The 13,481-nt window shown below is 36.5% G+C and overlaps 2 protein-coding genes across 2 annotated transcripts; one reads left to right on the forward strand and one right to left on the reverse strand.

Moving 5' to 3' along the window:
* Nucleotides 1-3,963: 3,963 nt before the first annotated feature.
* On the reverse strand, nt 3,964-6,331 carry si:ch1073-44g3.1 (uncharacterized protein LOC797133 homolog). Its single transcript, XM_067456488.1, has 2 exons — nt 6,097-6,331; nt 3,964-5,588 (listed from the first exon to the last, which is right to left on the reverse strand). The coding sequence occupies exon 2, from the start codon at nt 5,583-5,585 to the stop codon at nt 4,983-4,985; it is 603 nt and encodes a 200-aa protein (XP_067312589.1). The 5' UTR covers nt 5,586-5,588; nt 6,097-6,331; the 3' UTR covers nt 3,964-4,982.
* A 905-nt stretch (nt 6,332-7,236) lies between these two features.
* ppp2caa (protein phosphatase 2 catalytic subunit alpha a) lies at nt 7,237-12,813 on the forward strand. Its single transcript, XM_067457196.1, has 7 exons — nt 7,237-7,659; nt 8,756-8,965; nt 9,072-9,245; nt 9,371-9,460; nt 9,578-9,739; nt 11,813-11,931; nt 12,047-12,813. Exons 1-7 carry the CDS (start codon nt 7,558-7,560, stop codon nt 12,117-12,119), a joined length of 930 nt encoding a protein of 309 aa, XP_067313297.1. The 5' UTR covers nt 7,237-7,557; the 3' UTR covers nt 12,120-12,813.
* The last annotated feature ends 668 nt before the right edge of the window (nt 12,814-13,481 follow it).

Genomic DNA, 13,481 nt, shown 5'->3' on the forward strand with positions numbered 1-13,481 from the left:
ATGCAAAGTCAAGTGACAGCTGACTTGATTTAAAAAGACAATAGTTAAAATGTTTTTTTTTTTGACCCTTTAAAATACTATTATAGTTACATCGCCGTAGCTAAAAATGTTAAACGTGATACCTTTTCTACTTGTTCAAATGTTATTATGTAGTAGGCTAACTTGCAATATTTTTCTTTGCGTGAGACGGTAATATGTCACTCAGCGCGGCATCACACATCAGGCCAGTAGAGAGAGCTTTATTCACCCCATTCAAATTCTGATTTTGGCTCCCTTTGAAACCAAAGATATTAGACTACCTAAGAAGTTCAATAGGCTACACTAGAAATCCACGCTCATTGAAAAAAAATAATTTTAAATAAAGACTTTTATTCAAAACAATACTCAATGCCTCTCCATGTCTCCAGACATATATGGACCTATAATCTTACTCATGCTGCTTTTTATTTTTATTTTTTATAATCAACATATAAAATAAATAAAAATATTATAGGCTAATATTTAAACAAAGCCTAATTAAATAGGCTATGTTTCTTTAACCCATGCCAGCACATTCTGATGGACATTGTCCTTTATGGCAGCGGATATAACTCACAATATAATAGACATTTTTAGCATACAGATATACGCAATACATAATTATAAACTATAAACTGTCTACTTTTATTTGTGTACACTCACAAAGGTCATTGACTCAGAGAAATTATTATTTTTCATGCACTCCAAATGCTGTCTTCATTTAAAAAAAAATGCATTAAATGTGTATTAAATGCAAACTTTTTAGCTTAAAAGCATTTCTATATTCAGTCCATATTTCTAACAAATGAAATTCAAAGCCAAAATAACAAAAAAAGAAAACTTTGAGTTACCACAATGGAAATTTAAACATTTTGTTCTTTTAATTTTAATTAATGCATGGATAACACGCATGGATAACACGCATGGATAACCTTCCATTTCAAAATAATGGCTATTGCGGTGCTGGGATATACACAAACTTACTTCCAAAAAGTATATGTTGCATACTTTTTGGAATGACTTATCATGAGAGGGGAAAAAAACATTATAGACCCATAATAGCGGTTAAGTAAAACGCCGTCCTTTCGCAATAGTTTTTTATCGACATTTAGCAGCTTAAATATCACGAAGGTTTTGTGCAACTCTGTAATGGAAACGCAGCTACTGAGAGAGCAGTCCAAACTAATTCAAGTGGATTCAGGCCGATTTGCAAGCACATTTAACCCATTCATTGAACATAATTTAAGCGTCAAAATGTGCGCACTGTGCAGTTCAGTTTAACTTCTTGAACCCAATGCTGTGAATATATGATTTATTAATTTTTTTAATATCCACATAAACAACAAATTATTTGTCAATATAGACCCCCTTTAATGTAGCTACCCCTGGGCCTCGCACATCACATTCGCACAGGGCGTTTTTTTTTAAACAGCAGGCCCACCAGCAAACTATATATTTATTTTATTTGGTTTGATTGATTTTTTTTTATTCAAACCAGGCCAAGCAAATGGCCGGTTTCAGAGCTGTGACGTCAGAGTGCAGTGAAACACTGCCTCAACATAAGATGGACAATGATTCTGTAGCCCCGCCCACCGACTCATGCCACTGATATGACACACACCTACGTAGAGCTAAACCGAATACAACTTCTAAGCAACAAACATGCCGTTTAGCTTCATTCAGATTGCAATATTATGAATGCATGAATTTACTTTATTTTAAATGAATATCCAGCTCATGTGGGGAAGACCGAGCGTGTTTGTTCTTTTATTTCTGATCACAGATAAGTTTGTAAACAAGAGTCTGGATTTGCAGACAGGCTGAGATTACATGAACGAATGAAGCAACACTAATGTGAGCAAAAATGTTTTTTATATGTGAAAGTATGATCGTTTGATATAGATTTATTTATTATGTGTATGTGTCTAACAAAAAATACCTTAGCACAATGTCAAAGGCTGAATAATCCTTTATTTTGTGGTGTTGTTGGTTCATTGCGATTTGGGATCAGACTCGGACATGTATGGACCTGGGCACGCAACGCCCGGGCTACCAAAATGGACTACCAAACCGGCTACCAAAACATATCACCGGCCTGCCGACAAGCTGTCTTGAAATAACATTACTTCCTTGGCGTGTGTGGTTCGTGATTATATCCACCAATCGGACAGGCGGGCCAAGTAATACAAAAATAACATTCCAATCAATCGCGAGTGGATGAGAGAAAATAAAACATCAAGGAAAATTAAAGGGTTACTTCAGCGATTAGCATATGGCTTTGTATCAGTAGAAACCCTGGAGTATATTCAAATGATTGTGCTTCCCCCCTCATATCCCCCTGAGACAAGAGATTTGTGCAATTTATTTCTGTAAAAATTCCTCCAATGACACAAATTGACGATATTTGCGTCATAGGAGGAATGTTTGGCCAAAGGCTAAAGACTACAGCCAGCAGAGGGCGCTATTTTCTCATGTTTTACACCCGCGCATGGGGGATGGGAGATCGCACTTACAGCACTCAGCTCGCAGCTACAGCCTCAGGCATTCATGGAAACTGAACTATGCTGAGACAGAGAGCAATGTAAGTGTTTTAACTTCTCAAATTAATTTATATGAAAGTTAAGCTTCCAAAGGCATGAACTGAAAACGTGCCAGACTGAACACGCGTTGTGAATGTATGCCACGAATGTGGTCGCGATTACCTCAGCTCTCATCATGAGCTCATCAGCCCATAATGTTTAATATAATTTTACTCCTGCAGTTAGTGCTCAGTGCTATCACACTCACGTGATGACTCGCTCATGATATTGAACAGACACGTTCAGTATTTAATAGTGTATGTTCTCAAACTCAGTCACAGTAATCCAGTAGGTGGCTTTGGGAATGGCCTCACAGGGCAGCGAAGCATTCTGGGAATTGTTGTCTTTTATCCCCATTAGACAAAAATACATTTTCGTTCTTTTCTCAGTCTAGAAAGCACCAAATTCAAAAATAATTTCACATTTCTACTACATTAATAACCCAGTTTAAATACAGATTCATCTTCCCAGCGCTGAAGTACCCCTTTAACAGTTAACTCAGTCAACCTGACGGATAATCTTTATAGGACAACTTTATGATTTGAAATGGAAGTTCCCCAAACTGGAAGTGCCATCCATAATTCAAAATGCAGTTGGCTCATCAGGAATAAGATTAATGCATAACTAGCTACCGTTCATGTTATTACTTATTGTTATTAGTTTGTATTACAATTGTTAACATGTTTGTTAGTACTAGTGAGATTTGTAATACTATAAATTAACCAGGCTGACATATGATAAGTAAATAGTGAGATAAGACATTTTTAATAGAAAATGGAGTCTCATAATTCAATGGCAAAAAATTAATGCATTAATGTTAGTATCCAGTGAATAAGTAGCTAATGTCTATCAAATTCAAGCAATTAAAAATCACATAAAAAATTTAATCATTACTGGATTGTTATATGTGCTACTAACATAGAAACAGATGCCAGTTAGATTAAAGGAATATATGTTAAAATGGCTTGCCACAAACATCAGTCAACCTCTATTGTGTCATGAGATAAAATGTAATGTTGTTATTCGACCTATACAAAATAGAAGTGGCAATATATTTGCAATTAAAAAAATATTCAAATTTGTCAACTTTCCCTTTCTGAGAATTTGGTCCTTATACCTTATCCACACTCAGTATAGACACCGATTTTAAAACCAGAACAAAGACAGTAGGAGAGAACCCATAATTTGGCTGTTTGCATAAGAAATTTTAAGGGGGGAAAAAGTTAAAATTCGAGATTTTAAAAATTTCAACTTACCTTAGCATATACAATTATTAAAGTGTTTATGTAATTAACGTGCATGCCATTATTTTAGTGCTGTATTTTGTTTTATAATATTTATAATAAGTTTCTGATTCAGCCAAATAATATTTTTATTTTATTTATTAGACGTTAGTCATACTTGAATGCTTGAGTCACATCATAAAAGAGGAATTTATATACCAACTCAATTGACATTTAAAAATTGGTAAATTTGAACTGTATAGAACTGTTTTAGCAGTTTTTCCACACAATTTATATTTTTGAAGTGATACTTGTTTATTAAATTTTTTTATCAGATCAGGTGTATTCGATTACACAAAACTGAGCCTTGTTTTAGCCCAACAGTTAAAAAACAAAAGTAACATGGTGTTTTAAATGGGATCATGAATCAGCAAAACTATTTTGGCTGGAACAGAGCACACTGGGTGATATAAACTCACAGTTATATTTACAGGAGCATGTGTAAAGGTTTGCCATTGTGAAAATCTGTGACTAGACTTTTTGTGAAAAATCCACATCTTTCTCTGTCCTAAAAGGGCACCAGACATTTCATAAATACAACAATAACAACAACAAAAAGATAAACATATTCTTAGACATTACAAACAGAGCACTTTCACATACACATCAGGGGAACAGAGGAATTATTACGGCTGATCAGATTTTTCAAGTCAAAGTCCTCTAGCGTGAAACAAACCAGGTGTAATGAAGACTGTAATTGTACATCAAAAAATGTAAGTAAAATGTAACGTTCAATGTAAAACAACACAATTGCAGGTCTTTCTACATTTCACTTGAGCAAAGTCTAAGGACCAAAAGATTAATATGTGTTCAATACTGTAACTTTATTTCACAATACTACCGGTCATGCACATCTGTACAATAGGTTAACATACGTCATAGCGAGAAAGGTAATGCTAATGATCTTTGGAAAAAGATACACAAAAGGATAACACTGGCACATACACGCATTTAGGTATCAAAATCCATCTTTTTTTTCCGTTTTTTTGTTTTTGTTTTTTTGTTCCTTGCAAGAGTTTGACATTGCAAACACAATTCACTGTGACTTTGGACATGCACCCACATCCCTAGTCCCTCCTCGAAATAAATAAAAAAATGGTTTTCATTCCGTAGTGTCTTTCTCTTTCACAGTGGCGTCGCACAATGCCCTTTTCTGCATCATGGTGTAAGGGAACGGTGCACCATTGCAGGCGCCATAGTCCAGTTTGTTAAGCCTTGATAGTGTTTTGATGCTGCCTGGAGGCCTACCAGGGCTCACCTTGTAGCCTGCAGCTTTGGTGGTGCCCAGTGGCCTTCCAGGGCTGGTTTTAAAACCCGCTGCTCTGGTGGTCCCAGGCGGTCGTCCCGTACTTGTCCGGTAGCCTGCAGACTTAGTGGTACCCGAGGGCCTGCCTCGGCGTCCGGACTTCCCGAGGCCCTTCTTTTTCTTAGAGCCCTCTGGAGCATCTGCACCCCTCATTCTAACGGTTTGGGAGTGAAATTCATTCTGGGAGTCCTGCATCTGGCAAGACATGGGCTTGATCATGCTCTGTGGCAAGGGGGGCAAGTTTGGGAGTGGCAGTTGTAGTGAGGGAGGTGGAGCAGTGGGGTAAAATTTGTTGGACTGTGAAGTGCACAACTCAAAATGACTGGCTGGGTGTTGCCCATCATCCCCAATGCTACCCAGACCATAGTCGTTGCTGTTGCTGGCTACTTGGTGCATCATTTTCTGTTCAAATAAAGCATATTTTAAAACATTAGAAAAAAGGACAGTGGTTAGTTTGTTTATATTGGAAAATAACATCCAAATATAAAATGATTGCAATTTATACTTTCCAAACATCTTACAACAAGCGCGTGCATCGCAATTAACTGACTGATTGACAATGTCAATCAAAAAGAAAACAACAGGCCTGTTCAATTAACCACGGAAAGTTATGCAGAGAGAGTCGTAGATATACAAACTATGGAAATAGTATAATCACACTTCAAGTATGTCGCAATAATGTACAGTTGGATAAGCAAACAATGTTTTATCACTAAATGCCAGGGACCGCAGAATATCTCTTATGCAAGTCCACCGTTGTCCTGTCATTCTGCATGAAAAAAGTCTATTTTTTCAGGCACTCTTCGGTTGTTAATATGTAATATTATTTCAATTACTGTAAATAAAATTAAATTTATAATAAAATAGATGCAATTTCGCGTTAAATAATGCAATAAAGAAAGTACTTTACCTCATCTGGAACGCGGATCACGGAATGTAATGGGTTAAACACGAAAAAGATCTATCTTCCATTCTTGAAATCAAAAGCATCATTTTATTAACGCAATAATATACACATTCTTATAGCGCAATGCTTTCTTCCCGAACGATCGTAATAATTCTGGTTTAAGGGATGTATATTTTTTTCCCTGAACCGCTGAGGTTTAAAGCTGAAAGGCAGCCATTTTCACTAGAAAAAAATAATAAAATTGTATGAATAGCTTATACGCATGCGTCAGCTGCTGGTGGGAATTTATACTGTTCTTCAGCAAATACCAGAAGGCCTTGGTGTCAGCTCACGCGCCACTTTTTGTCCTCGATATTTGATATTGATTCATATATGTCACCATGTCACATTGTCTTATTGGATGTCTATTGTTGTGGAGTTTTAAAATTATTATTTCTATTCATTTAAGTCATATTTATGTTCAATGAAAAGCTCTTTTATTATGAGAACTGAGAAGAAAGCGCTGTCAAAAAGCCTATGTTCGCCGCGACAAAAATAAAACTATATAAGATATATAAAAAAATAAAAATAAATGAAAATGAACACATTATAATGATTGGCTATATCAGTATGATGAACAACGTTTAAATAAGAAATGTTAAAGAAAGACCATACATAAGACTGCTTTTTAAATTAGACCCATGGAAGACCCTTCACTTTCCAGAAACGGAAAACAATAATAGTAATAACTTATTTTTTTATTTTATTAATAATAATAATAATTATTATTATTATTATTATTATTATCATCATCATCATCATCGTGTAAAAAAGTGGATGCACTTTCCAGCAACAGAGCATAATGATAACATTATTGTTGTTATATTACTGTCATTCCCTGTATACATCACATGGTGGCACTAAACGCACAAGAGACAAACAATAGATCTGCGACAAATACTACTATGGCGAAAACGTATCTGGTCAATATTAATAATGTCAGGCTGACGTTCATTGATAGCCTTCCTATTGCAAACGGCTGACGTGTAAATATTAATTAGGTCATAAAGATGCAGCGTTGTAATCTACCAATGGAACAGGCTTGGCTCATGAATATTGAGGAGCAAACCTTCGCTGTAGTAGGATTCGTTATTTTGAATGCGGATTAGGTGACGTCAACCTACATACATGAGCGGATTCTTCGTCGCTGCTGCGCATCATAACCAGAGTCTGGCCGAATTCAAAGGAGCTTTTAGGCTGTAGTTTTAATCGTTTACTGTTTTAAAAGGGCTGTAATTATCGGTTATTCTTGAGGGAGTAAAACTAACAGGGTTTCAGTCCAGTTTCAAGTAATCTAGGACTTGACAGCTTCATTTAAAACTGGGATTGATTACTTTGACGCATGACGCCAAACCCATATAAAGCATTTTAAGTCGTTTTACCCTATTTTTAACATTACTTGAATGCTTTAAGGGAGTGTCGAGAATGGACGAGAAGGTATTCACGAAAGAACTGGACCAATGGATTGAGCAACTGAACGAGTGCAAACAACTATCGGAAAACCAAGTGAAAATTTTATGCGAGAAGGTGAGTTCCGTGTGACGCTAATCGTTAACCGTTACCTGTTTTTCAGTGTTGCATTGAATGTTAAAACCTCTATGGTTAATACACGTGTTATGACAGGCGGCTCGTGGGCGCAGCAGCAGACTCTCTAAATTTGTTATCGGCTCAGATACAGTTGCAGTGCGCCCTTCCCACTGGCCGCTTATCCGAAGATGGCGGTGCCGAATTATTCTATTATTGGCCGTCTGTGCGCCATGAATGTGACTATTGGTTGTCGGTTGTGCAGCGCAGTTAGCAACCAGAGCTCCTCAGGTTATGCCATAGACCGGGAAAAATGGGTTATGCCCACTTTTGTTATTCGTTGTTAGGCAGAGTTTGGGGTTTGTCTTTGCTTTCTAAGCCAACATAGGAGAGTAAACGTTCAGATACACCAACTTAAAACAAACTAATTTTGTTTTATATGTAATTTATGTTCTTTTAATGTGGTAAAAATAAAGCCATTCCTGTTTTAATTGCTTAGCAATATTATAATTGCATAACTTATTTCAAGTGGCGCATGTTGAATTAGTCCACATGCATTCATCATTATGACCTTATTCTGTTCCACCAAAATTTTCAGTGCTGCTATACATCCCCATAGCCCCACCACACACACATACATTGTAAAAAAAAGAAAATGTGCAATGTTTCCTTAAATAGTTAACCTAAAAATAAAAATTCTGTCATCATGTACTCACCCACACATTGTTCCAAACCTGCATGATTTTCTTTTTTTCTTTTCTTCTGTGGAGCACAAAGGGAGATCTGCCTCAATTTGTATAGGGAATAAAACCTACAATTTAGTAAGTAAAATAAATAAAAAACAAACAAACAATGACAATAATTATTATTACAAATTAATTTAGATACCACTTGAAGTTCAATTTAAGGTTACCAGACAAACATTGTTTACAGCATATTGGTTCCTCTTAATTTCCCAGCATAACGGCTCATTAAGCATAAGCCATTACTAAATAATCACTGATCAGTGTCAACATTGCCTCCCATAATTTGTAAGGAAAATGAAATGCCCTTTAAGTTAATTTCTTGTTGTCTGACCTACCTGTTTTATCTATTGCAGGCAAAAGAAATTTTATCCAAAGAGTCAAACGTCCAGGAAGTCCGTTGTCCGGTCACAGTATGTGGAGATGTACATGGCCAATTTCATGATCTTATGGAACTTTTTAAGATTGGGGGTAAATCACCAGATACAAATTACCTATTCATGGGAGACTATGTGGATAGAGGTTACTATTCAGTAGAGACAGTCACACTGCTGGTGTCTTTAAAGGTATTTGAATGGGCAAATCTTTAACATCGACTTGAAGTTACTAATACAAGAAAATGAGAATTAGCATTGTGTTAATAGCTTATTTTTGTAATTGTAAATCCTGAAGGTTCGATATCGAGAGAGAATCACCATCCTCCGTGGGAATCATGAAAGCAGACAAATCACACAAGTTTATGGCTTTTATGACGAGTGCCTGAGAAAATATGGAAATGCAAATGTTTGGAAATATTTCACAGACCTCTTTGACTACCTTCCTCTTACAGCTCTTGTAGACACACAGGTAAATTGGTTTGTGATTAATAGTATTTGCTCCATTGTAACTGTTTTATGACATTGAGATCAAAACGAAAAGATAATTACACAGTAATTTGAGTGCACTAAGCTCTGTTTGCTCTGTCTGGTCAGATTTTCTGTCTCCATGGAGGACTGTCACCTTCAATTGACACACTGGATCACATTCGCGCTTTGGACCGGATCCAAGAAGTTCCCCATGAGGTATAAATTCCACCTGTGAATATCAGAAAGATGTATAGTGTTACTTTAATAGTCAAAATTATTTTGAGTCTCAGCTGTGAACACTACTCACAGAAGCTTATGAAATCTTATTGGCAGGGTCCCATGTGTGATTTGCTGTGGTCAGATCCAGATGACCGTGGAGGTTGGGGGATTTCCCCCAGGGGGGCTGGGTACACATTTGGCCAGGACATCTCAGAAACATTTAACCATGCCAACTGCTTGACTCTGGTCTCAAGAGCTCACCAGTTAGTGATGGAGGTAAAAGAGAGGTTGATTACCAATGTTTATGTATTGTATAGAGGGCATATATTAGTGTTGTCAAAAGTACCGATCGCAATACCAAGTTCCGCGTTTAGTGGAATCTTAAACACCTCTGACAACACTCAGAGCTCAACACTCAACACTCATCTCTCTCAGAGCAACAACTCTGGCCATTGTGCTCACATGCTCATCAAATATGTCTGTTATTAGCTACAACGAGCATCGCTTCACAAACATGGTGTAGAGATGCTTTTCAAAGAGTGCTTACACAGATACACACAGGAGTGTTTGAATGCAGACGTCTTATCAGCGGACCGTTCTGCTGGTCAACGCCTGCTTGTGATTTTGAATGCTCCCGCTTACAAATCACTTTCATGTGCTTTCAAATGCCCCCGTGCATTGATCATTGTAGCCAATCACAGATGTATCCGATGACCTTATGAACATAATGGACAGTCAGAGGTGTTTTACGGTGTTTACGGAGGTGTTTACGGTTCTGAGGTGTTTAGAGGTGTTTACGGTATACACTCACCTAAAGGATTATTTGGAACACCTGTTAAATTTCTCATTAATGCAATTATCTAATCAACCAATCACATGGCAGTTGCTTCAATGCATTTAGGGGTGTGGTCCTGGTCAAGACAATCTCCTGAACTCCAAACTGAATGTCAGAATGGGAAAGAAAGATGATTTAAGCAATTTTGAGCGTGGCGTGGTTGTTGATGCCAGACGGGCCAGTCTGAATATTTCACAATCTGCTCAGTTATTGGGATTTTCACGCACAACCATTTCTAGGGTTTACAAAGAATGGTGTGAAAAGGGAAAAACATCCAGTATGCGGTAGTCCTGTGACCGAAAATGCCTTGTTGATGCTAGAGGTCAGAGGAGAATGGGCCGAGCTGATAGAAGAGTAACTTTGACGAAAATAACCACTTGTTACAACCGAGGTATGCAGCAAAGCATTTGTGAAGCCACAACAAGCACAACCTTGAGGTGGATGGGCTACAACAGCAGAAGACCCCACCGGGTACCACTCATCTCCACTACAAATAGGATAAAGAGGCTACAATTTGCACAAGCTCACCAAAATTGGACAGTTGAAGACTGGAAAAATGTCTCGATATCTGTTGAGACATTCAGATGGTAGAGTCAGTATTTGGCGTAAACAGAATGAGAACATGGATCCATCATGCCTTGTTACCACTGTACAGGCTGGTGGTGGTGTAATGGTGTGGGGGATGTTTTCTTGGCACACTTTAGGCCTCTTAGTGCCAATTGGGCATTGTTTAAATGCCATGGCCTACCTGAGCATTGTTTCTGACCATGTCCATCCCTTTATGACCACCATGAACCCATCCTCTTGATGGCTACATCCAGCAGGATAATGCACCATGTCACAAAGCTCAAATAATTTCAAATTGGTTTCTTGAACATGACAATGACTTCACTGTACTCAAATGGCCCCCACAGTCACCAGATCTCAACCCAATAGAGCATCTTTGGGATGTAGTGGAATGGGAGCTTCGTGCCCTGGATGTGCATCCCATAAATCTCCATCACCTGCAAGATGCTATCCTATCAATATGGGCCAACATTTCTAAAGAATGCTTTCAGCACCTTATTGAGTCAATGCCATGTAGAATTAAGGCAGTTCTGAAAGCAAAAGAGGGTCAAACACAGTATTAGTATGGTGTTCCTAATAATCCTTTAGGTGAGTGTGTGTATTATATATATATATATATATATATATATATATATATATATATATATATATATATATATATATATATATATATATATATATATATATATATATAAAAACTATGATATTTTAGTCATAAATGAATGTAAAACATTTTGTTTTGTTCACTATCTGAAATAAAAAAAAAGTTTTTTAAATATTTTATTTCAAGTAACAAAAATGTTTTGGTTGTGGTTTCAGTTTTAGTTAAATATAATAACCCTGGTACAAAGCTATTCACACAGCTATAAAATATATTTTAGTAGCACATGGATACTAATAGGCATACTGATGTTGATAAGCTAATATAATTTTAAACATCTTCACAGGGTTATAACTGGTGTCATGAGCGTAATGTGGTAACGATCTTCAGCGCACCTAATTATTGCTACCGATGTGGTAACCAGGCTGCTATCATGGAACTTGATGACACGCTCAAGTACTCCTTGTAAGTATATGACATAAAGCAATTTTTTCATTGTTAATTCCCCTTTCCTGATCCTGTTACACTTCTATAATTTTACAATTATAAATATTTATATTAAAAGAATGATTTTCTTTAGTTTACAGTTTGACCCGGCACCACGTAGAGGAGAGCCTCACGTTACTCGTCGCACTCCAGATTATTTTCTGTAAAATGGGAAGGCTTCTTTTTTCTTAATTGCAGCACTATCTGACCAGTGGACAATGAATACTCATAAAAGACATCTGTTAAAATTTTCTAACACAAACCCCTGTCTTTGGACCAAAACATGTGCCATATCTAATACTGCAATAAGATAAATGCAGTCATCTCAACAAACACACACCATGTAACACTACTCTCTCATCATGTACCTTTCTCTGTTCTGTTCTAAAAAAAACTGTTCAGGATGTAAGGGTTTCATCAGACTAATGGGATTTTGTGCATTCTTCAGAAGCGCTGTGTTTTGGAATAACAATATTTGAATATACACTCTAAATGCTTATGACTGGATAACGTACAAGTTGTGATGAGCTTAAAATAGTGCTGTGTATTATAGCTGCATTTTCATGCTGCATGGCCTCGGGTTCACAATGAGCTGTCATCTGGCAAATGTCCGGTTGCTGTTTTAAATGATTGCCTACTGCAGTGTTTGTTGCAGATGGGTGTGAGACTCTAGGTTTAGTCTCTTTTCAATGTCGTTTAAGCACTTTTTCAATGCAGTATTTGTTATTGTACTTAGTTTACAAGAGCCGTGGTTTTGTTTGCTTTTGCTTTTGTATGTTACTGCATTATTTCCCAATACTTTGTAAATCAGAGCACAATTAAATAGGGTTTTGAACAGCAATAAAAACCTCATGCTATTTATTTATGTAAAGTCTGTTTCTTTGTAGAAAACAGCTTCTGTCCATCCTCTGTTGTAGGATGGTGCAAATGTTATCAGTGTTGCTGATTGATTTTATTCGTCAATTTGGGTTAGGTCATTCCTGTTATGCAGTTCAGTTGTGCACTGTAGTTATATAAACAATGAAAATGCATTGAAATTTAAGCAAGTATGGAAAGAAGGAAGGTTATAATACAGCGTGCTTTTAAATATTTAGCCTACACAATGATGGAACGTAATAGGAAAAGAAATAAACTGCTAAAGTTAACCATTAGGCAGTGAGAGGTTAAGATTTTTGCTTACATGAAGGTGGAAACTATATTTAAAAAAATGTTTTAACAAAATAATTTGCATTCAAAGCATTATAGGTTTTCATTGCTTTTTTGTTTATTTGTTTCAAAAGAAGCCCACTTATTTTTATGTATATGGTATTTTCCTAGTAAAATCAATAACTGTATATGTTGTTCTTTATATTCCAAATTGTCGTTCTAAAAAGCACATCGAATATACACATTTCTATCAGACACTTCGGCTTTCTGATAATATAATCTTGAATAAATATAGCGGGCGGAAAAAACATGCAAAATAGTTTATTTTATATAGTGCACAGAATTCACAGATATTAGAAATATTAATCTTAAATCTTTTCAAA

Source organism: Pseudorasbora parva, chromosome 11, assembly GCF_024679245.1.
Source record: "Pseudorasbora parva isolate DD20220531a chromosome 11, ASM2467924v1, whole genome shotgun sequence".
NCBI lineage: Eukaryota > Metazoa > Chordata > Actinopteri > Cypriniformes > Gobionidae > Pseudorasbora > Pseudorasbora parva.